This window comes from Gavia stellata, unplaced genomic scaffold (genome assembly GCF_030936135.1).
Source record: "Gavia stellata isolate bGavSte3 unplaced genomic scaffold, bGavSte3.hap2 HAP2_SCAFFOLD_64, whole genome shotgun sequence".
NCBI lineage: Eukaryota > Metazoa > Chordata > Aves > Gaviiformes > Gaviidae > Gavia > Gavia stellata.
In genome coordinates this window covers 104,103-129,114 of record NW_026776712.1, presented here as the reverse complement: position 1 = coordinate 129,114, position 25,012 = coordinate 104,103, and the positions used below count along the sequence as shown (strand labels likewise).

At 42.8% G+C, this 25,012-nt stretch overlaps 1 protein-coding gene across 1 annotated transcript; it reads right to left on the bottom strand.

Moving 5' to 3' along the window:
* LOC132321271 (E3 ubiquitin-protein ligase RBBP6-like) lies at window positions 1-21,523 on the bottom strand. Its single transcript, XM_059834781.1, is given in 18 exon segments — window positions 1-1,534; window positions 2,253-3,254; window positions 4,825-4,862; window positions 4,864-4,927; window positions 5,285-5,626; window positions 6,308-6,365; window positions 6,459-6,537; window positions 6,618-6,714; window positions 7,801-8,150; window positions 8,597-8,700; window positions 9,426-9,598; window positions 11,110-11,249; window positions 12,085-12,181; window positions 12,300-12,388; window positions 15,217-15,253; window positions 15,917-15,955; window positions 17,740-17,839; window positions 21,358-21,523. Coding segments are annotated over 18 exon segments (4,509 nt in total).
* Between the last annotated feature and the right edge of the window lie 3,489 nt (window positions 21,524-25,012).

The window sequence follows — 25,012 nt, the reverse complement described above, 5'->3', positions numbered from 1 at the left end:
CTACGTAGTGACAGATTTCACTTTTTGGCCATCTTTATCTTTGCTCTTCTTTGATTTTTTCTTCTTGCGTTGGTGCTTTTGGCTCTTCTCCAATTCCGTTTCATTTCCAATGTGTTTCTTATGCTTCTTGTGTTTCTTATGCTCCTTGTGCTTCTTTTTCTCTTTTTTCTTTTTCTTTTTCTTGCTGTCTTGTCTCTCTCCTGAGCTGGCACTGCTGCTGTGGCGTCGAGCCTGACTCTCAAAAGGGCTTTGACTATAGCTGCGGCTAACGCTGGGACTGCTTTGACTTTGGCTTGCTTCAGGCTGCTCGACTGCAGCAGGTGCTGCTGTATCCTCTTCCGCCCTATCAACAGCCTTTTCTTTCGGTTCTTTAGGATTTTTTCCTGCAGCTTCCTCATCTTTTGCAGATACATTACTCTCACTGTCACTTTCACTGTAGTCTGGTACAATCACAGCCTCATCAGTCTCTCGAATTAGATCAGAAGAGAGCCATGAGGAGCCGCTTACCTGAGGCTTAGGCTTGACAACACTTCTATCATTTTGCCCAGTGACGTTCTCTTTCTCATTTCTTACACCTGGCGATTCGTCTCTCAAAGGCGGTTTATTACCATCTGGCTCTTTCTCTTTATTGCCCTTTACTTCTGGTACATGCTTCTCTTTCTCTTTCCCGGAATTTTTATCTAGAGGCTTGTGTTCCTCCAATATACACTTGGAATCGTGAGCAGCTTTGTGATCAGACTGCTTCTGCTCATGCGGAGGAACGTAGCTGCTCCTTTTGACATCTTCAGCACCCTTTTTGGACGGCTCTGCTCGTTCATCTCTCAGCTTACTTCTCTGTATTGATGTAGGTTCTGTGTTTCGAGAAGGGGAGTCTTTTCTCCTTGCTAATTCACTCTTTTCATCTCTACATTTGGAACTAGAATGATCTCTGTTGCCATCATGGTCAGATTTTTTGTCTCGGTTAAGAGTGATGTCTGTAGCAGTGGATGCACAGCCAGTATCATGCTTCTCTGAAGACCTGCGGAATTTGGAAGACTGAGAAATATTTTTTCCATTTCCTTCTTCAGTTGCATGTCCCGAGTGGTCTTCTTCTTGCTGAACACTGCACTTTCTCTTCTCAGAAGTGTCTTTGCCTGACAAAGAATGATCCTGGTCTTTGGTTTTTCCTTTTTCATTTGACATCGAACTTCTTGAACTTTTTGCATCACGCTGGGAGCTTTCATAACTCGCCTCTTTTGTAGTTTTCTGTGTTTCCTCCAAAGGCTCAGTCTTGTTTTCATTATATTTTACAGTGTTTGGTGGTTTAGCACTCACATTTTCGTTTGCGGGCACCCGGGTAGATTTAATGTCTTCCTCTTCAGACTCAGAGTCATCTTTATCCCACTTGGACCGAGGGACCTGGATCATAACAATGACATCTTCAGCAGGGGCCGTTGTATCATGATGATACTCCTCCATGGTCTTAATGACAGTTTGTTTTGTATCTGGTTGTTCTTCAGTCTTTCTAACAGGGCTTCCTCCAGGAGAAGTAGTGCTAAGTGGAAAAAAGCGTACGTTAGTAATGGGTGAGAGACACGCACTGCCATCTTTTGGAACATTTCGTAAAACGGTTTTTGTTTCAATTCTAAATCTTCAGTATTTTTTCAAAAGATGTTCAATTAAGGGAACAAACAAGAGAAAGGATGAGTCCACTAGCTAAGATTATGAGTAATCAATTCATCTAGTATCTTCCTACCCTACATTTAGTTAAGAAAGACACAAGATTATCAGATTGGGGACTGTCTGATCTGGTAATTCCTTCATGTCTGGCTTCTACCAATGGTAGATGAATTAGATATACATTCTTGTTTCAACAAGTAAGCAGGCAGTTATGGAGAGGTATACACAACCAAAGTGTTATCCTCGTGTCCCACTGTTCTTCTTTAGAAAAATGTACATTTTAAAAACTTTTTAGACTATCAAGACACTATCCTAAGTCTCCAGTGATGTCTTAAATGCTTTGAGTTTGCTTTGCCCTGCTTCTTTAGACGCTGAAATGTAAGTAATAACAGCTCCACACTAGATCACTTTTCTTTTTTTCTTTAACAAAATTTGGTTTTGACCCAAATACAGTTTCACAGGAAAGATCACAGATTATTCACTCGTTTCGCACAGATATAACTGTTCCTTTCATTTTAGTCACCATAAAGAATTTTACATTTTTGGGGGGATGAGGGAGGAAAGAAAGAATAGGAAAAGAAATGATGAGGTACCTGGTGTAATCTACAAGAGCTTTCCGCTTTGACTTGTCAATTTCTGCTTTTGGCTTAGCCTTCTCTTTTTTCTTCTTTCCAGGCAGCGCTTTGAAAGCAACGGAATCTGCTTCCATAGGCTCATCTCTCACAGGGGTGGCATCATCTCTACTTGGGTGCATGAACAGAGAGTCCGTTTTAACGTCTTCTGCTGTAACTGACTCTTTTGGTTTTCTTGCACCTTCTAACAGCTCAGCATTGGGAAATCTTTCTTTCTCATCCCCTTTTCTTCTCTTCCGGTGTTCTTTATGTTTATTTCCTTTGCCATCTCCCAGTGGATATTCCACCTTCTTCTCTTTTGATTTTGTAGGCTCTTTGAGGCCATGGCTCTCTCTTCCAGAAAGTTTTTCAGGGTCATTTCTAGCTATATTACGATTTCGATGGCTCTGCCCATCAGGGTAATCCTCTCTATGTCCCCAAGCATATGGCGAATTCTCTTGCCCAGATGGACCAAACCGATGTGGAGAATAGTTCTCTCTAGAGAGAGAAGTTCTCTTTAGAGCTGGAGGTTGAGTGCCAACAGTATAGCCCTTGTAAAACTTTTCATGCCATTTGCTATAGTTCCTTTCCCATTCTCTGTATCTTTCCTTTTCAAACGGATCTCTAAAGTCAACAGATCTGCCATAGTAAGCTTTCATATCATATGATGGAACTTCTTTTATCTGGTAAAATACTTCCTTCCTACCTTGAGGTATAGTCCGTTTAGTGGGAGACCTGCCTCTAAATACTGGAGACCTTGACTGAGAATGGTATCTTCTGTATGGGGGTGACCTTGACCTCGAACGATGGTTACAACTCTTCCCTTTGCCTCTTCTTGGATATGGGGGTGATCGCAAGTAGGAACGACAATGGGAACGACTAAATGATCGAGAGTAGGAGTGAGAGCGGGAAGAACCTGATCTTGACTTGGAGCAGGTATATGAACTTCGAGAATAAGACGAAGCACGATAGGGAGACGTGGACCTTAAAAAAAACACAACACAAGAAAAAAAAAAAGAAGTTTGAATTAATAGTCACTCTCCCCAGTTTTCTTCCTGCCCAACTTGGATTGGTTCTTTTTTTTCCTCTCCATATGCTTATGTCAAAGCTTCTTTCAGCTGCTGACATAGTGCTACTGCAAACTGAAGAACTTGAGAACAGATAAAAGTTTCTGCCTGCAAGACAGAACAGCTGCTGCTTTGTTAGTGTAAAAACATCCAGGAAGTGAGTCCATTTCCCTTCACTTCACTACTTATTTAGCAACTGGTACAGCATGCAAAACACTTGTACTGCAATCCTACATACAGGACTATTTAATCAACACTTCTAGCCAGATGTCCTAGCAACATTTTGCACACACCTCTAGCTCTAACCAAGGATCGTGACCGCATTTCAAGAAAAATCATATGCAAAAGCTTCTAAACTCAGCCTCTAGTACCATGACTCAATGCCATTAGCCTAGGAAAGAGACTGACAGCATTACTAATGGAGAGCTCTTCAGGCTCCTGCCCAAGTGAGTTTTGGGGATAGAAAACATCAGCTACCCTAAGTTTTTTCTTCACGAGTTTTTCTTTTATGATTTTTCAAAGAACCATTTCACATTATTCCGCAGATGTTCATTAGCGTCACCCCTCCTCTTAAAGTCCTTCAACAGTTTAAGATTTCCTTGCAAACAAGTCTGATCTTTTAGTTCCTAAGAAAAATTCAACAAAGTCAACAAAACACTAGCAAAAGCCTCCAGTTTGCCGTCCAGGTTAAAATCTCTCCGTGAACCCACATGAGATAAAGAAAAGAGGAAATGAAGGCAATTTCTCTCACAGATCTCCTCCCAAGTGCTTTGAGGTAATGGTTACAATCAGAACAGGGAGATGCAGAAAATCCAGCAACTACATCTCTCCAGTTTCTAGCCTCTTCACGGTTTCAGGAGGTGAAGGATGTCATGGCAGAGTGTGCTGGATTTGGCTGGGGTAGAGTTAGCTTTCTTCGTAGTCACTAGTATGGGGCTGTGTTTTGGATTTGAGCGGGAAACAGTGTTGATAAGACAGGGATGCTTTCCTTATTGCTGAGGAGTGCTTACATTGAGTCAAGGCCTTTTCTGCTCCTCATACCACCCCACCAGCGAGTGGGCTGGGGGTGCCCAAAAAATGGGAGGAGACACAGCTGGCACAGCTGACCCCAAGTGACCAAAGGGATACTCCATACCATATAGAATCATAGAATGGTTTGGGTTCGAAGGGACCTTAAAGATCATCTAGTTCCAACCCCCCTGCCACGGGCAGGGACAACTTCCACTAGATCAGGTTTTATTCCAGGTTGTCATTACAGAGAAGCGTTAGTGAAAGAGACACCTGTTCCTTAACAACTACTGCCCAATTATTACTATTAGTCAACTGTAAACTCTGCCATGTTTGAGTTAGTAACCTACATATGGAACTCCTACCACTGCTAATCCCTTGAATCATCCAATCCATCTAATGACAGAGAGGTGGAGTGGAACTCCTCCTGCTTCTCCTAGAAAATCTGCTTCTCCATTATGCACATGTAAAGCAGTTACCCAGAAAACAAACACCTACGCTCCTTTTGATTTTTTTTTATATTCCATCAGGTCCTTAGCAAAACCATTTGTAAACTCATCAAGTTTGGACTTTTTCTTTTCCCTCTTAAAATAAGTTTGACCTTTATTACAATTATAGTTTGACCTTTATTACAGAAAGACATCAAGAAACAAACCATGGCCAACATGAGAAAATGTATACTGCGTGCAAACGCAAAAGGTGACCATCCTATTTAGGCAAAAACAGTTTAGAATTCCTACCAGTTTTAGGGAAAGTTTTAGAATTATGTTTGCCTTGTTTTAGTTTTGCATGTTTACCATCTGCAGTGAAAATCATATTGGAAAAAACACTATGTCATTTCTGCTTATATCAGATGCACTTTGGTGTAACTGCAGTCTGATATGCTATCGAAATACAAAAAAAGAAAAACAATGCAACTTCATTGAGCCAAATACTTACTCCTCTTTAAGTCTCTGTTGTTCTCTGTAAAACTCCTCCCTACATAAAGGAGCTGCCTGTGTTGTTGGTACTGCCCTTGGCACCCAAGCTGATGACACGTTTGCAGGAGCTGGGAGATATCCTGGAGGGTGGACAGTGTAGCCAGCAGATGGAAGCTGACCAGGTGGAAACTGAGCAGGAAACTGTGGTGGTGGTACCCCCAGTGGAAGAGGAAGTGCATGGGGTGGTGGAGGAAACAAGGGAGGTGGAGGCACAGGCACAAAGACTGGTGTTGATGCTGGTAGCGCTGGGGCCTCAGTCCTTTGGGTACGTTCACTGTGCAGGTGTCCTCGATTTGAATTCCTGAAGAAACCCAAAAACCTGTGTCACTCTTTATTACACTCTGCCCTGATTTTAAAGAGGGAAGCACATGAAGCGGGAGCGTGGTGAGCGCTTCTTCTCTGTAACAAATATATACCAAAAGGAAGGACTAACTTGAGGCTGCAATAATAGATACAACAGACTCCTCTCTCTCTCCGACTGAGAGAAAGCAGCTTGGCTAATTCAGATGACTAAATTGAAGAAATTCACAATTGCCACAAAATGACAGCGTTGACTTTTTCAGTAATTTGCTCCATCAGTATCAACTAAGTTGTTAAAAACAGAATGTTGGAGGCTGATTTTGATTGGGAAATCAAGTTCTTCAGCCAGTAATCAAAAGGGTTGGCTTTCCACCTGACCCTTTAATGATATTTCATTTTTCTATGCAATTAGGGTTTCCTCAAAAAGCATTCATTTCTTGGAGTCCTTTTTTCAGTCATGTACTGGAGTTGGATTTTCAATAATCTTACTGCAAGCACAGATCCCCTTTGTTAAAGCCAATTCAAATGCAGCCATTTAAAAATCAGCTACCACTTGCCTTCTCCACAACTATCTGTGGACATACCTATTTCATTATAAATCAGCTGTTGTGTAAGTTATGTGTTACGGCCTCATTTAACAGGTTACAAGTAGTAATATACTGAATTTCTGTAGAATACTTACAGTTCCCAGCCTGGTCCGCCACCTGCTGAGCGAATCGTACTGGCTCTCATTGGAACACCTTTTGGAGTGGGGAGCGGAGAAAGAAAAAAGTCCCATTCAGTTTCTCAGAAGGTAGTTTTTTAAAAGAAATTCTAAAGTTGTAGCTACTTACCACTTGTGGATATTGATTGTCCTTGGGGGCCCAGAAGACTTGGTAATGCTGGTTGCCTTAGTACAGGAACCTGATAGCCCTTGCGAATCAATGCAAGCAGTTGGTAAATAAGTTCCACTAAAATACAAGAACCACTGCATATGTTGAAATAAAACTTACCTCCTCTTCCAACAAACTGCTGATTGACAGAGAGGAAGATTTACAAAGTTCAGAGGTAGTCACCAGAGCAGCAGGAGGTAGAACACTATCGGCATCACTACAAAAAACCCAAATTCTTATTATTCAGTGTTTTGAAGTGCTACTTGAAATACAAAGTCCAAGGTGAGAAAAGGCTGACTACTGTAAATGGAAAAAAAAAATTTTAAAAAATAATCTTCACCAGATTTACAAATGTGAAGTTGGCCTATTCCAAATGAAGCACTGACGAGATGTCTATTTGGACTACTGGCATTTAAAGAGAAAGCTCCCTGGAAAATATAATAAAATATTAAACTAGCTGCACATGAAAGGACGAGAGTACGTGCTGAATCTCAGTCTTGGAAGATGCAAGAACTGAAACTTGATTAGGAAATGTGTATGTGCCACTTCAGAGGCTGCCTTAGAGGTTCTTTTGAATTATGATCCTTTGTATTCAACAGTACAGCTGAGATTGACAGTCTTCTGGACAGAGTGGCTAATTGCATTCAAGGCATAAAACTGAAAGGATATAAGCCCTAAACAACAGTACAGATTTTTAATGTATTTTCATATGACTTCACTGGGTTGCCAGCTTAGACTGTCATGTTTGTAAATGCCTCAAATTTACAGTGCTTCAATGTTTAGTATCCAAATCTGTATGTGTCACTGACTACACTGTGTATTACTGAGGACAACTCTGAACTGATCATGATATTGATGACAGAAATACTGTAGAAAAAAGTCATGTGGAAACACCTGGTCAATTTTACCTCTCCTTGTGCTTTTACGCTTTTCATGAGAAGATTATTTCCTCAGTACTAAAGAGAAACTAATGCCCCTAAGAAGGTTTGACATAACTAAATGGTAACTTTAGGAATTGCTAGCCACTTAAAATCAAAGGGCTTCTGGGGAAAAAAAGTTCCTCTTTCAGAGAAACCTGTACTGAATGACTGATAGATACTTTGGAGGAAATTCTTGCATGAAGCACACTTTCAACTTACCAAAGTGTCCTCATTCAAAGTAAACACAAAACCCGGAACTTCCACAATTATCTGGAACTGTCACTAATGATACAGAAATCGCTAGCTGAGAAGCTCAAGAAGAAGAGCCTAACTTCAGCATTTTGGTGTCTTTTATATTCGTGTTGATCTACAGATTTACTTACCCAAAAGGTCCATCTGGCTTTTCAGCACGGGGAGATAGGGACACTGCTGGAGGGAGACCAGAGACAACGACAGTAGATTGATTTATTGGCAGCCCAGCTGCCACAGATGACTGACCAGGGGCCAACAATGACAAAGCAGCAGCAGAACAAGAAGCCAGAGAACCTAATGGAATCATTGGTGGATCCTGCTGTCTGGAAGTTGTTGGCCGGAGTAGAGGCTGCAGGTTGTGCGTTACTGCTTGTCTCATGAGTGGTGGTGGTGGTTGTGGCGGCTGCTGCTGCTGTGGCTGCTGAATCTGCTGACGGAGCCTTTTTGTGTAGCCAGTTCCATTTTTGAAGTTGTTCACAGCCTAGAGGCAGAAAAACATTGACAGAAAGGTAGTATGAAACTTCAGTAGACAGACGGAGAAAAGCCTGCACAGAGTAAAATTCCTTGCGTCCTTGCTTGGTAAATGCTACCAATCCTAAAATAAATCAGCATACAGATACATGAACACATCACATTCAACCCTGATATTAATGATTGGTAACTCAGAGTATCTGTATTTAAAGTACTTCTGTGTAAACCCCAAACTTGAAAGTGAGGCAATCATGTCAAACAAAAGGGTGACCTGAATTTGCCAGATTGTCTCTAGAGTTGTAAGCTTCTGTGACAACAAATAATGTATTTGAGCAGTAAATTGAGCCTCATTCAATTCAGCCTTGCTTAAGGAGATGGAAATTCTTATTTTCTTCCCTTTCCGCTTTTTACAGAGACTTTTCCTACGAACAGTTTACGTAACAGTCATCAGGTTACCTTGCGTAGGAACTGGTTGGCAATTAAAGAATCAGGAGAAACATCTGTCTGATGACACATTGGGCATGTATGTTCCTCAGAGTCCAGTAACACTGTTCTAATACCTGTGAATCGTTAGAATTGTCAAAATAGTTTTCAGCCAAACTAAGGAAATTTTGGGGGGTTCTAATCAATTATAAAAACAAGTATAGGATTAATAGCTGAATATGGTCTTGAATTGAGAGCACGAATCTATAAATGTGCAGTAGCATAAAACATTTCTAGTATGCAGCAAATAACTACACAGTTTTCATATTCCACTATTGTAACATTTGAAGATGTACAGTGGGCTGTGTCTTGATGTTTCGACTAGTCTTCTTTCCACTATCTAGTACAGTGAGAAGTCACCAACCTCAAGGTTCATTAATAAAACACATCTCAAAAAACCATTAGCAGGTTTGAGTTCTGAAGGTTTTAAGCAACTCTCCTGTGGAGTAGAATGTGGATTAAATGCCTAACTATCCATTTGTGGCAGACCACAGTAAGTCACCAGAGTTGGCTACATAATTTTGTACAAGAGAAAGGGCTGTGGGCAAACTAAATGCATTCGATATCTAACACTGTAATCACCTGCACAATTACGCACTCTTCTCATACTCATCCTACTGCATGTAAAGAGGATTTAACTAGAGACGTCAAAAGTGAAAAAAACCTTTCTGCCTTTTTTTTTTTTTCCTTTGTACGAGAAGAATCCTTCCCTGGTAACAAAATAATTTCATTATCTCCTATTTCTGCTTTCAGAAGATCAGACGTGATGTGTTGAATTAACGAACATGGGAGTAACACTTACATTCGTCACAAAAACTGTTTCCACAGCAGGGAATGACAGCAGCATCAGTCATTATATCTTTACAGATAAGACATAACAACTCATCTGGAATAGGATCATCGGACGAGGTGGAGGAGAACGGCTCCTCTGGTAAAAAGGGAGGCTTTTCCTTCTTTCCTCTAGCATAAGCTTCCCTGGAGGTGGGGTGGGGAAGGAAAAAGAAAAAAGCTAGAGATGGGTAAAGGAAAACTTTTCCGAGCTTTGGATTTTATCAAATGATGATAATAGATGGAATTCTCCTCACTCCATGTTAGCCTTCTAAAACATAGGCATTAATTTAAATTACTTTTCTATAGCCACAGCTCCAGAAGAGGAGAGGGGGGAACAATTTTCCTCCTGCAGAACTCTCCCATTCATTGAATCAACTGAGAAATGAGCCCAGACTAGAAAATGCATTTTTTGACAGCTAGAAAGCAGATGCAGTGAATCCCACCTCTCCTTTGCCAGAGGGTAAATGTAAATGGCAGGCTCAGGATAAAGTTAGTCTCTGAGTAATTACATTTTATAAATGAAAGAAGTCTAAGTTACAGCTTCTGCAAAAGGAGATCCATGACAGAAAAACAGAAGTGCTACCAAGTGTATTTTAAAACAGCCACTCTTGTCAGCACACAGTAGTCTTCTCTTAGCTTAGAACAACAGGAAAACTCTGTTTCACACACGGGATTTGACAAGAGTCAGAGGGGGAGGAAATCTCAGTCCACCAGCCATTTATTAAGTTTTGCAAGAAGCCTTTGAAACATAAAACAGAAGCAAAACAAACTTTCAAAGAGAACGACTCCACTGTAAACGTGACTTGGATGTTTTGCAGAAATACAGACTCTTAACATACCACGAATTTAACCAACTTCCAGGGTCATGAAGAGTAGGACCACCCTATTTTAATATTAGAACAACGTATCACCGATTTTAAGGTTAAGATACAATGCCAATGCTTCCTCCCCCATAACTACAGAGGCTGGCCAACTTGGTTGCACTGCCACTCAGACATTTATGCATGGTTTCTCTCGTTCACTTTTTGAACAGTCCAATTGTGCTGGTTTTGGCTGGGATAGAGTTAATTTTCTTCATAGGAGCTAGCATGGGGCCATGTTTTGGATTTGTGCTGAAAACAGTGTGGATACACAGGGATGTTTTGGTTACTGCTGAGCAGTGCTTACACAGAGTCAAGGCCTTTTCTGCTTCTCACACCACCCCACCAGCGAGTAGGCTGGGGGTGCACAAAAAGCTGGGAGGAGACACAGCCGGGACAGCTGACCCCAACTGACCAAAGGGATATTCCATACCATATGACGTCATGGTCAGCATATAAAGCTGGGGGAAGAAGAAGGAAGGGGGGGGACATTCGGAGTAATGGCGTTTGTCTTCCCAAGCAACCGTTAGGCGTGATGGAGCCCTGCTTTCCTAGAGATGGCTGAACACCTGCCTGCCGATGGGACGTAGTGAATGAATTCCTTGCTTTGCTTTGCTTGCCTGCGCAACTTTTGCTTTACTTATTAAACTGTCTTTATCTTAACCCACAAGTTTTCTCACTTTTACGCTTCCCATTCTCTCCCCCATCCCACCTGGGAGGGAGTGAGCGAGTGGCTGTGTGGTGCTTAGTTGCCAGCTGGGGCTAAACCACAACACCAATTTATGCCGTACTTACACATTAATAGTTGGGATTGCATATTTTCCAGTGCTTGTCAGCATAGCACCCTTTGTGTTGGGATCTTTCACCTCCGTCATGAAACTCCTTGGAATTCCTGTGCTCTTTTTAATTCTGGGAACAGACTCAAAAGCTTTGTCCTGTTCAGAAAAGAAATGCAGACATATCTCATCTTAAGACCCACACGTAAAATGGCATTTCAATGATTATTTGAAGCAGCAAAAGCCTGTAATCCTCTCCTTTTACCAAGTGTAAGGGTTGCTCGACTACAATACTTATTTTCCTGAATGAATATAGCCAGGATGTTCCAAAGGCTTGAGCAGTGTGTTGAACTCAATCGACATTCTTTGGCTTAATTTCAGGTTCCTTAAGGGAGGCCCTCAGCTCACCATTCCCTCAGAGAAGAGACACAAACCTGCTCCTCCTCCAAAGCGCAATTCAGAGTGAGAGCTTAATTTGGTGCTCTGAATCAGTCTCTGGAGAAACTTACATTCACCACCCAGACAGGAAGGTTGAATTCATAGCTCAAGCACATGCATTCAGTGACTAACGTTAAATGGCATGAATACTCACTCAGGGACTTGTGTAATTAACACATGCAAATATTCAATAGATGGGGTCAACAGAAACCGCCTGTTCTTACACGAAATACTACAAACTGTGAACTGCCATTAAAGAGAGTTAAAAGCATAAACATTTCCAGTAATATTGCAATATATAAAAATACGCACGAAAGTTCACAGAGAAAGCTCTATGCACACATTTAATGTCTATGACCTCGAAAAAAGAAAATTTCACATTTGTGATTCCAGGTTTCCCTTGAATTTTGAAGGGCTTTGCAACATTGCCATATAACCGACGTATTTCACCCCAAGAGAAACAATTCTTCCTAGGAGCGTTCATGGACTTGTTACCTAACTGCCAAGATAAAAAAATGAAAAACTAAGTCACACCACAAGTCCCCCACAATCTTACCCTAGTTCTTGGGCAGTTCTTCCTATAGTGGCCCGGTTTTCCACAACGAAAGAAAGTATATGATGGTGGAGGCGGACCCAAGGGTTTCTTCATGTAACTAAAAATTTTTGGGGAAAAGAAGAACAAGGTATGCATGTGTCTCTTGTGTTGAAACAAACATCTCTACAATTTTTCCGTCAGCTTCAAAGAACAGTTTTGACATGATCAACACTTACTTGATTGGATCATATGCACAGCAAGATTGTGTCATCATAGCTTTTATTTTCTCTTCTTCAGAAGCATTGGCTTCAGCCAGATTGACGGTCTGTTTAACAGGAAATTATTTGACACACACATTAGAAACACACGTTCTCCCCCTACTAACTTCTTCATATTAAGGCATTTAACTGCAGTAAGCAAAACCTGCAGGTTTTTTCCAGTTGACTCTGTCCTTTTAATACACAAATTGGAATACAAACCTTATGTAGAACTAGATCTTCAAATTATTGAAGCCAGTGGATTGTTTTTAAGTAGTACTTGCTCAAATGTTTTTATGACACGCTAGTCCAGATACAAGCAGGGTCTAAGGGAGTGACTGTAAAAGATGTGGCCCTTCAAGCACCTACCATTCAGATCAGCCACTCATGTTTTTGAGAGCAAGACAATGAAGAGAGTCAAAGTACAAGCTTTTGTGCAGCCTTTTAAAAAACATCTTAACTGGTTTTCATTTTGCTGCTTACTGTTCAACAACAATTGGCAAGCTTTCCAGTGATTTATTTCTGCCACACTAAGATCCAGGTTCTGCTTTGAAATACATACAGAAATCTGTGTGTGTATATATATATATATATATATAAAAATCAAACCAAAACAAAAACCCTGCACTTTAGATGAAGACCTGAGTCAGCTTTAAGAAGAAAGGTCATTGTGTCTCCAACACTAGAAGCACCTGAGGCTGCCGTGCTTTGACACTGAGAGAGAGAGAGGACTTGTAAAGAGAGATGCCAGGCTTCCACCCTCCCTGTGGCTACCCACAACCCAAATCAGGTACAGTCAGAGCAAACAAGAAGGGAATGTTTCTGCTTTGTCTTTCATTTACTTTAATAAGTTCTAATGAACACTAAGTCTTCCCTCCCACTCCAGGATTTCTCCTTTTCTTAAAATTTTTTTTGAGACATCTATGTTAGCTTATGGTAAGATGCTAATTAGAAATGTAATGCAGACATGCCAGGCAACACACGAGGCTAAAAGAATGTTAACCTTATTGATGAACACGTGATTTGTGTTTATACGCATGCTAGTAAAAAAAAAAGAAAAATAACTGTTTCCAAGAAATAAAACCCCATCTGAATTAGATCAAAGGCTATAAGCATGGTTTGCGTAAATGCATTACAGCAACTACTAGGGTCACTGGGCCAGTTAAACTAACTCAAACTCACAATGAGAGGTATTCATGTCCAAAAAGGAAGTCGAACCAATCAGGGAGAGAATTACGGATGTCAGATTTAGACTTAGTGTTTATAGAGCAACATAAAAAAAGTTTTCAAATTTAAGTTGATTGTCTACCATTCCACGAGAATCACAGGCTGTATTCTTCACAGAACACACACCCAGAGTTCATGAATTTCTAGATTAAGTTATCCTAACAGCCAATCAAATGATCAGATCCAGTGATCCAGGGTTAGTGTAATGCCTTACACCGTTCTAGCAAAGAAAAAGCGGTTATCCTTAAAATAAAGATGAAAAATAAAAAACACCACATGGTAGTTTTTATACTCTGAGGACTATTTTGAAATGCGTAGTTACACATGGTATTGGAGCCAAGCGGCAAACCAAGAGCTAGTCCCTTACCAGTCAAATATTCCCTTATCATAGAATCATAGAATCTCTCGAGTTGGAAGAGACCCATAAGGATCATCAAGTCCAACTCCCTGCTCCTCACAGGACTACCTAAAACTAAGCCATATGACTAAGAGCATCATCCAGATGCTCCTTGAACTCTGACAGGCTTGGTGTCATGACCACTTCCCTGGGGAGCTCCTTCCAGTGACCTTGTGTCACTTATTTATATTTTAGCAGCAGAATGACAGTGTTTTCAAACCTGAAGAAAAATGCTGCCGCTCTTCCAAATCTAGATTCAGAGTGGTGGTATACTAAAGAAAGGCTTAACCTCTGGGAAATTAAAGCAGCATCCAACGCTGGAGTCACCCAGAGCCCAAAATGGGCTGCAGGCAGAAGTTAAGAAAAATGGCAGGGATTTGACCGACAAATGCACCAGGCTCTAACCTTGTGCCAAAACTTGTACACTGGGTTTTAGATGTTTTCATTTGCAGGCAAACTATTAAACTAAATTGCTTCGTCAGATAAAGTGGAAAGTTCAAATGCAGAGATTTAGAATACCACTTTGTGTAGCCATGATATTTAAATTCATGGCAATCTATTAAAGGCATTTATGTACTCAAAGGGGCCCAAATAATATCACTTAAATTACAGAGTTTGAGGAATAAATGTCCAATGCACAGATCTGTCCTCAAAACGTATGGGCTATGCTGGGTTTGGCATTTGTTTGAACCCCCAAGTCAAAAGTAAGAAACAGTACCAATTTCAACACACATGGTTTCTCAGTGGTTTTTGATTACATTTTCAAAAACGATTAGGCAAAAAAAAGTATTTAAAAACAAAAGCTACATGACAGAATGTGAAAATGGCAAAAAATACACTCCAAATAATTTTTATTGCAAGGAACAAAAAAAAGCACACAACCACCTATACCAACATCCATATTCCTAGCTGTAGACAGACAGATGTAGAACATGGCACCACGTTCAATTGTGCAAAGCTTGAACCTACATGATCTAAAAACGATCCTACACTATCTGTACAACACAAAGTCATTCAGGAAATATTCTGGCTTATTCAATGTGAAATACAATGCATTACTAGGCACAAATACCAAGATTCACATCAGAACTGTGCAGACGATGGCATGACTCAGTTTTTACTAGGCTCAATCAAATACATGCTATTACCAACAGATACTATGTTTTACTGGGAAATATAGATAGTTAATGTTTGGAAAATTAATACAAGGCTACACTGTTGAGAATTAAGTGCAGTGTGTAGAAAAAAATGTGAGATTGTGTTTTTACATACCGCTTTCAATGTTCCACTCACTGGCTCAGTTCGACCTCTAGAAGAAAAAATAAAGGTGATCAGAACATAAAATAAAGCACTTGTACCCAACACAAAGCAGAGAAAACACATTATAAAGCCTGAATGTCAAAACATTATGTTCTGATAGTCTAGTGAGTGTGGAAATTTATTCCTATACATAAACTCTCCTCTCTTTTGATACAATTCAGTGCAACTGAAACAAACCCCCCAAAATCCAATTACTACTTTGTCACAAATTCCTCTAAGACTTACAGCTCTAGAACACAACAGTGCAAGAGAAAGCCCTCAAATATTTTGTCTCTGCTGTATAAGTACCAAAAATATGAATTCTGTACTGCAGTTTTGTGTTCTTAAATAATCAACCATCAACATAGGAAGGTAACTTCAGCCAATCTGTATATCCCTAGTATTACAAATAGGTACCAGAAAGAGTACTTTAGTGTCCAAGAATGAACAGGGGTAGTCGAGACCCTTCGCAGTGCAAGTTTACTTAAGAGAAAAAAATCAGTCCTCTGACAAAGAAAGAACAACAATGTCAGCAGCAGAGTCTGTAGAACAGTGTTTCTTTGTGGAAGCCTAAGCACTGTGTTCAGATAGCGACCACACTTAGCCATGAAAGTGCCAAAATACTACGTGTTACATATGCTGTATTGACTAAAAATAGTAGTAGAAATGTCACCTGAGAGCAGTTCCTAGGATTTTGTGCGATTTAGGAGCCCTGTGACAAAAAAACAAAAAGTCTTAATTGCCGGAATTTGCTTTAAGATAATCTTGAAAAAGCCACAATATCTCAGGGAATATTTATCACATTTGAAAACTTGCTGAGCTTCCACATACTCATTGATCTGTATCTGCATGTTGCTCATGAGGAATCAGACATGCAACCATTGGTACAGTTAACAAACCCTTCATACATCATCCAAAGTGTCCCATGAGCAGAGGCAATTCAAAGGCTGCTGTGGAACTGATGCACAAATAGAAAGGTTCATGCTTCCTGCCACTGCTAGGACACCACCAGGCTCGCAGTTACAGCCACGTACCTCCTGAAGATGAAGAAGTACGAGGAAACACTTTAGATTGCCACACACGGGTTTCTTCATCGATTGACCTTGAAGACCATACTAGAAGGCAAGTAACACAGTGCCATTCTTTCCTTACCCCCACATACAGCTGTTTATTTCATCTTTCATGTTAGCAGCATCTGTCCTGTCATTTTAGGGCAGCATTCCAACAGCAGGAGAGGGTGCCATCCAACCAGAAACGGAGGATGCACTGACATGACAGCACTAAGCATACAGCTTTCAATTAACCCCAGAGACAAGGCCATGTTTATAAGCACAACGCTGTCGTGTCCAGAATTACTAGAGAGCACCTCAAAGCACTGCAAGAACTACTGCGGTAATATGCCCAAAGTTTACATGCAGAGCCACGTGAGTTCAGGGTTTTTTGCTTGTAAATGCTTCATGGGCACCAGGATGCTGCTGTACTGTTTGTTCGAGAGACACTATAACTCATCAGTCTACTTTATTTCTTGAGAACCCACGTTACAAAGACGTGGCAAAACCACAAGCTAGTAACAGCTACTCATTGTGGTGGAGACGCATATCTTTAAGGCGGCTGCAAAACATGACCATTCAAACAATGCTAATGTAGCTGATACAGAACTGGACTGTATGAATACAGAAATGACAGCCATAATCCTGCAGTCACGATTGCATTTGCATAGCTGTAATTGTAACCAATATACCCCATTCTCTGTCCTCCGTAAATCTTAGGAACACAGAATTAAACCCTGGAGCAGAGATATCAGCTTAGGGGAAAAGCAGGCTTAGACAGACAGCTAGTAACATTTGGGAAGGTCCTAAACTGCTTACGCAGTTTCAGGTTTGGAAAGGATTCACTGTTCCTTCATCGTACTCGCACAAAAGGCAGTACACTTTAGGATATTGTTCTTTTTCTCTGCCTGAAACGGGCATTGTCTTTAGGAAACTAAGAGGAATCACTTATGAATGCCACTTCTTGTTTGCGTGGTTCATCAGCAGGCAACCTTGGTCTTTCCTCTCTAGCTAGTATGCAAAAACCCCAGATTTGGGGCAAAAGAAAACCTGCCATATCCTACCCCCTGCTCCTCCAAATACCAGAAATAGTCAAACACTCAGAATCAGACTCTTCTGAGATGGCAACAAATTCGAAGTTTACACTACAATGCGTATCTCCCTCTACTATAAAAGCAATAAAAGCAAACACACAGAATGAGGAATCTCTCCACCGAGAGGAAACGGGGTCTACAACTTGGCCCTCAGAACAACCAACCCCAAGAACAAACACAAAAGAATCATCGCACAAGTTACCAATGTTGGAGTTCGAACCCCGTGTCCCAGCAGGCCCAAAAATGTAAGTCTACTTTGGGACAGATGCATTAAAATCTACCCCACGACAACAAAACTTGTCGGCAGCTTTAACAAGAAAGAGCCCATCTGAATGTGCTTTATGGATACTTACAGAACACAGGTTTTGCTGGTAGCTTTAACTCCTCCCGCAGGGATTCTTCTAACGATTACTGAGGAGTTCTTAGGAATCAGGGCCCGATCATCGGTGTATTCTGAAAACAACATAAAAACAGAACAAAACAGGAGTCAATTCCTAAGAATGTGTATTAATCTGCAATTATATAGCACTTCAGAGAATCCCTTTAGGGATACAGAAGCAAAACTTTATACGTAACATCACGCTGTTACCGTCCCAACACACTAACGGTACATTTCAAGAAATCTTCAGGTTTGATAATCAAACACAAGCAGCAAAATCTTTTCCAGTTTTTTACAATAGTTTGAACGCCAACAGCGAAATAGTCTCAAAGGTCACTAAAGGAGAGCCTGCTAATGCACAAGGTTCTTTCCTGACCTAGCTTAAGTTGCTTTTGCTTCCATTAGGCTACAAAACCAACAGAACTTTGGAGAAAAACAAAGCACAGCAAAGTCTCACCTGCATAAACCGGATTCTAAAGCTCACTAGCTTGCCCTGCAACAAAAAAGGCACTTAGCTAAAGCATGAAAACTCTGTGCCATCGCTTTCATAGCTGTGAACTAGAAAGGATTCACCCATGCTGTCCGTGCTCCAGACTGACCAAACACAGAAGAGAGCCGGACATCGCTGCCTATTTCTTGGAGCTTAATCCACCAACAACCACACTTCTCAGCTGCTCTGTGCTTTACATTGAAATGGAAATGAAACTGGCAGGGCTAGAGTATTCTTTCTGGTCCAGATCACAAACCACTGGATGAAGACCAGTTCAGAGCCCCATTTTTGGTGTTTGGGTTTGGTGGTTTTTTTTTTTTTTGTTTTTTTTTTGTATTTTGTCTGATCAGCAGAACTACACATTCTCCAAGTGTTTTGAGTCAGAATGTTACAGGGCAGGAAAGAGTACTCAAGAAACCTGAGTTCTGGAGTTTGCAGTTCTTCCACTATATTGCAAGAACATTTATTAGAAAAGACAGGTCAAGAAATTCAGACCAAATTAAAAGGAGGCAAGTTTAAATGCATCATTCTTGAGGATAGGTTTTTTGAAGGGAATTCTGCCTTTATAGAACATGCCTGTATAGTAAGCATGGAAGAGGACACAGACATCCCCCTGCCGCCTTTTAAAATAGGTCCCAACCATCCATTTTGCCTTCCCAGCATCTTAACAAGAGTCCATTATATCATTTTTTTCCACTGGTATTTAAAATCCTGTTTACTTTCAGCTTACATTAGCATTGCTTCTATTACTAGATTTCCATGACGAAAAGTAACAGATGCTGAACTGTAAAAGCTTAGAGTACTTGGACAAATCTGAACAAGTAGGCCACCTTCACCTAAGGCTCACTTTGCTCTTCCCATGATCATTTCAACATTTCGTTAGGACTCCTGCACAGACAACGTTATAGAAAGCAATACTTTATGTCTGCCTGTAAGAATTCCAGACATCACATTTGGGCAGAATAGCTGGGTCTGGTTTCTTCTTTCATCTTCTGAAGGTGAGTTGAAGCATCTGCATCTGATTAATAAAACCTGAAATTCACGGTTACGCATGTAAACCAAAAATTTGGCATGCATATATATTGCACTGAAATGTTTTCTCTAGCTTTGCTCTGAAAACCACTGGGGGATTTTTGCATTTTCACGTGGAAGACACCCTTACAAAAGCTTCAATAAGCATCTGTGTTACTAATATACCAAGTGTAAGATTTTATACTCATTTTGCCAAGGTCAAAGTGCAACACAACCGACCTAGGGGAGGATCTTGTCACTGCTAAACAAGAGTGACACTCTTTCAAGTAGGAAAGATACTCCTGCTTTAACTTCACCTTTAGGCAGCACCACATTTAACAGAACCTTGTGAAGCAGATACGTTTTCTTCACTGTATTCTGATTACGTATGAAAGCAAAGCAACACACTTTGTAAAACTGGTATGATGTATATTAGAGTAATGCTTTGTGGGGGAACATATTTATGAGCATAAATTTTCCTTCTAAAACTTTGCTTTCTGTTCCTCACCTGCTATAACAGAATCCACGTGTTCAGCCTGTTTCAAAACATTTTTCCTTCCGGTGATAATAATTGGGATCCATCACAGTTTATTACCATCCAACATTCTGGTTTTATGGCTCTGTTTGACACAGACCCAACTATTACAGGAGTGACATCAGCCAGTCGGCTATTTAGCCTGCCTGCATTTGTGAAGCTGAAAGTACATCAGCAACTGAAGACAAAATTCAGAGACCTTTCTGCAGCAAAGCCCTTCAAGCTCTTGATAGTTTTCTGCAGTACTACTAGAGGAATTCAAGACTTCTGAAATGTATCTCTACCTACACATGTCATGCAGTCCAATGGCATCCCTAACACTCCTAACATTGTGCTGTTCAGTCTCTTGACAGACATTCTCCTGAAAAGTTTCAATATCTGTAGCTACATAGCGAGCTTTAGGTTCAACCACTTCAAAGGCTGGGGCTGAAGGTACAGTTAGCGTAGTGTACATATTATTCTGTTTAAGTTTTACTACATCAAACAGGAAGAAGAAAAAAACCACCAGTACACATTCTAAAGAAAAGACTGTTGTAAGTGTGTCACAGAACCACAGGGAAAAATATAAAGAAATTTAATCTTAGCAAGGTGGCAGAGTACCAGACTGAAATATCATACTAAGTAATACAAAACCATTATCATCTCTGAGAATCAGGCACCAATTAGTAGATTTAAAAGAATTTATGACTTCTCTAAGAAGAAAGTCAAAAGAAATGTTCTGCTATAAAACTTCAGTACTGCCCTGATATGGTTAACACGTAGTAGCAGGAAAAAAAACACAGTTAGAAATGAATGATGAAATGATGCTCAATAGCAGCTGAATGACAATGTCTTTGGTGTAGAAAACAAGAAATTCCAAAGTATAATTGAGATACAGGGAACACTCATGTGCAAGATGGCTTTAAAGGCTCTGCATAGATTATAACTCACAGATGCACTCTTGATCCAAAATGCTGCTAGTGAGCAGTTTCTGCAACAGCCACAAAACCAGTTTTCCAATGCAGTGGAGTAAATCAAGTTGAAGACAAAATTAAGTCACCAAAACCACTTCTTTTTTCTTTTTTTTTTTTTTTAAATTAGCCATCTGTTCTATTTCTATCACTTTCAGCTTCCTCTTTGTTATTATAAGATATCTTCCCACATTTCCTTATCATTTTACATAGAATAATTTCAGGAAACCGAAATGCTTGTAAGCACATGTCACACATCAACCATGTACTCTTCTACGCCTAGCTCTGTGTCTAAAACACAGATCCGAAGGCAGTTGTCAGAACAGCGACTACGACTGAGCAGCTCTGTGAGGCCCCCAACACAAGTCACAGCTACCGATCGTGGCCGAAGTGCATTATCGCTTCCCACCCCACTTAAGCCCCGGAGCTGCTTGCCCTCCCAGTCCCCCCGCATGCTGGTGGGATTGGCCCCAGGCTGACTCATGCTATGTGTTTGACGAGCAACAAAGAGCAGAGCGTGCCTCCTGCAGGCCGCAGCTGCCATGGGGCATTCTGTGAGGCCCCAGCCAGCAGTGCCCAAGGCCCTGCGCCCACTGCCCCCCCCACCTTCTTTGGTCTGGGCGTTGGTGATCTGCAGGTCGCAGTTTGACGCCTTCAGCTTCTCACGGCCCATGATCTGGTGCTTGAGGTCGCACAGGGAGATGTGGAGCCCGTCGAAGGTGACCATATCATAGTTCAGCTGGGAGGAGAACTTGTAGTGCACACACGACATGGTCAGGGCCAGGCGGTGCCTGCTCCGTGACAGCGTCTACTGTGGCAGACGGCGTCGTGGCCTCTGTGCCGGGATAGGTCCCGTGGCAGCTTGGGGAAGGTCCCACCGAGGTATCCAGGGCAAGCAGCACGGGCTGAGCTCAAGCAGGCCAACGGCGCTCAGAGGCCGCGGTGCTCCGCCGTGGCCAGACCCTGTGGCCTCAGCCAGACTCGGCTAGCGGAGGCCTCAGGACTCCATGGCTGCAGTGCTGCCCCCTGCCCCCACAACAACTATGGCCCCTGGCCCTCAGCGATCGAGCTCGGCTGCGGCGGCAGGGCCTGCCTGACCTCTTCCTCACAGCCCTGGCAGGCAGGCGGGTGATGGGGAGAGGCCCCAGAGGCCCCGGCTCGGCCTCCACTCCCTCTCTCACAGGCAGCACTCCCAGGCCCGATCAATCGCTATGGCAACGCGGGCACCCCTGCCTCAGCGTTCTGCTGAGGGGCTTCCCGGCTGAATATCGCAGGGGCCGCTGTGAGCACCTCACTGCGCACGCACAAGGGCACGCCACACCCACCCCCCCACGCCTGACGTGACCCAGCACGTTATGGCAAACCGCCCTGGGCCGCTGGTGTCCTTGCTGTCCCCCAGGCCTCCCCCTGACCGGTGTCCCTCCTGTCACCCCCCGGGCCTGTCACCTCCTGGTGTCCTGCCACCCCTGAGCCTGTGGTGTCCCTCCTGTCACCGCCCAGGCCTTTACCACACTGAGCCACCTCCCATCAGCCCCTGGGCCTGCGGTGCCTCTCCCAACAGCCCTGGGCCCATCACCGCCCGACGTCCTGCCACCCCCCAGGCCTGTCACTGCCCGCTGTCCCTCCTGGCACCCCCAGGCTGTCACCACCCGCTGTCCCCTCCTCTCAGCAGCCAGCCAGGGCAAGACAGTCTGGCGGAGATGCAGCGGGCTTTGCCGTGTGGCTCTCGGCTGCCCGCACCGCAGGGCCAGTGAAAGGAAGGGACATCTCAGAGTGTTTGAGTGGATTTGTGGGAATTTATGGGAAGTTCAGTCAATGAACTGCAGGCAAAGCACAAGTCACATGTGGTGCCCAAGTACGCCAAAAAAGGGCTCCTCACATCAGTTCTCTGTAGGATCAGGTTAGTTCTTTTAGTCAGACACACAAATGGGAAGGGATTTCTCCTTCCTTTGCTGAAGTAGACTTTGAGGTAGATATTGCCAAAGAATGCAACAACAACCAAAAAAAGTTAAAGCAGGTACTTTCATCCTCACTAGATGCGTATCACTGAAGCGTTTCTCACATTCTCTTCTCTGCTCCAAAGGGTCCCCACTTCAGACGCATTTGAGTTCCATTACTGTTAAGCATCCACCACTGCCAGACGTTTCTCTAGACTCAAGGCTGACAGCAGGGTACAAGGACAGTCGTTTCTGGACATCTCACTCCTGGGCAAAAATCCAACAGGCTTCCTTTAATGACTGAAATTCAAAGAATTACAATAAGCTTTTTAAATTAAGCACAGCAAATAAAAAGCAAACAAACCAACAAAAAAATTGCAGGTAACCACCTGAGGCACTAATGAAGAACAAAAGGTCTCCTCTTGAGTCCACTACCCCTCACAAAACAGACATGTGGCTTAAAAAGAGATTCCCACAAAGAAACCGCACATGGAAGGTAACCCTAATAACTCCAGAACAAGTGAACAACATGGAAACGGCAACACTGACTCTTCTCCTGCTCCTCCTGCGAGCTCTTTGCCAGCCACACAAAGAGGCACACAAAGGATGATTGAATCAGATCTGACAAGAAATTGCCCCCCCAAATCCAAAATAATCAAGAAATCTATTTGAAATATGGATTCACATCCACTATCATGGATGATGAACTTCGCCCTAAACACACAGTGTGCCTTGATATAGGAGCAAACGACTGCATGAAGTCACCACCACAAGCAGACGTTTAACCCCGAAGCATCCACAATGTGCAGACAAACCTCCACCAGTTTTTCAGCAATGTTTCAAGTCACACAATACTCCGTCCAGGACTTTATGAATGCCATTGCACTTAACGACAGCAGCCTCTTTGCAGGTTTCTTACTCAAGAGCAAAAACCAAGGATCCACGTACCCTTGGGGAAACCCTTGTCCTTCCATGTGGCTGGTGTCTTCCCATGGCTTTTCCTCAAGGCAGGAGAAATGACCATGAATTTGGAAGTCCACATAAATTCATAAGTACACTTAGCCCTCTGGCAGTCATTACCCATGGGCCAGAACTTTTCTTGCCCCTCCCCAGAACTGCCCGACAGTCATCTGGCAGTCATTCTCCATGGACTGCAAGTCCTCCATACCTACCTACCTACCGACCGACTCACCAGAAATGAGTTGGACCGCACTAGAAGTGACACTGCCCGACCTGCAGTAGACATATTAGACCAGAAATGATGGTTTCAAAATGCCACACAATCCACCACAGCAGCAAAAAAACAACCAGAAGAAACATCGTACGCAAACCAAAGGCCCCTATCCAAGCCCTAAAAAGGCATACAAGCTGAAAAAAGGGACTGGCCACAAAAAAACAGACCACGCAGAACACAAGGTAAGCTAAAAGTAACATAACCCCAGGAACCCAGGGCCAACAAACCCAGATTCTGTCCATAACAATAACACGCTTTAATCCTAACTCACTTAAACCCTGGCATCCATAACCCTGTCACCCCGTAACCCTAGAAGTTGTAGCCCTAAGAGATCAGAAAATGGAACACGAACCCCCTGAAGACCTCTGCCAGAGCCTTCAGGTGGCCCTGCATCTCAGACATCACAGCTGTGAAGCGGGAGTGAGACGGAGCCACCAGGACATCACCGGCATCCATCTTCACACCCTGAAAAAAGCCTGGGTTCAGCGCTCCCAGGGAGAAAGGCTGAGGCACTCGGAGCCTTTCAACTGACCAGCCATGGTCACAGGTGCCAGAACCACCAGGCAGACGACCCCATCCTCCCTGCAAGACCCCTCAGGGCAGCCGTCCCCAACTCCGGGGGGCTGGATACAGCCTCTGCTCTATGGGGAAGTGCTTCCTGGGAGCAGAATCTCTCACGGGGGCACTGGAAAACCCTCCTCAGGCCTGGATGCCTGAGAAACATCTCTCCACTGCTCCATCTCTCACCAAAAGCAGGGGCAGGGGAAGGCTGCTTTGCTGGCCTGGAGGAGAACCAGCTCACCTGGGCTGCTCTGCGGCCACCGGGTGCCTTTGCTGTTAGGCGGGTCTCAGCGCTGCTCTGCAAAGAGCTGTCACCTCCCTACAGGATGCTCTCCAGCGTGCAGGACATCTCCACTGGGTCACCCTGTGGACAAACATTGGAAGGAAGGGATGGGGTTTGCTTTGCCCCCCTTCTCAGGGTGCCATAAGAGAGACCTGCCACCCCCAAATCAGCTGTGTGATTTGGACACCACGTACAAGCTGCAGACATGGGGCAGCACAGCTGTGGGGAGCGGGCAAGATATTCTGT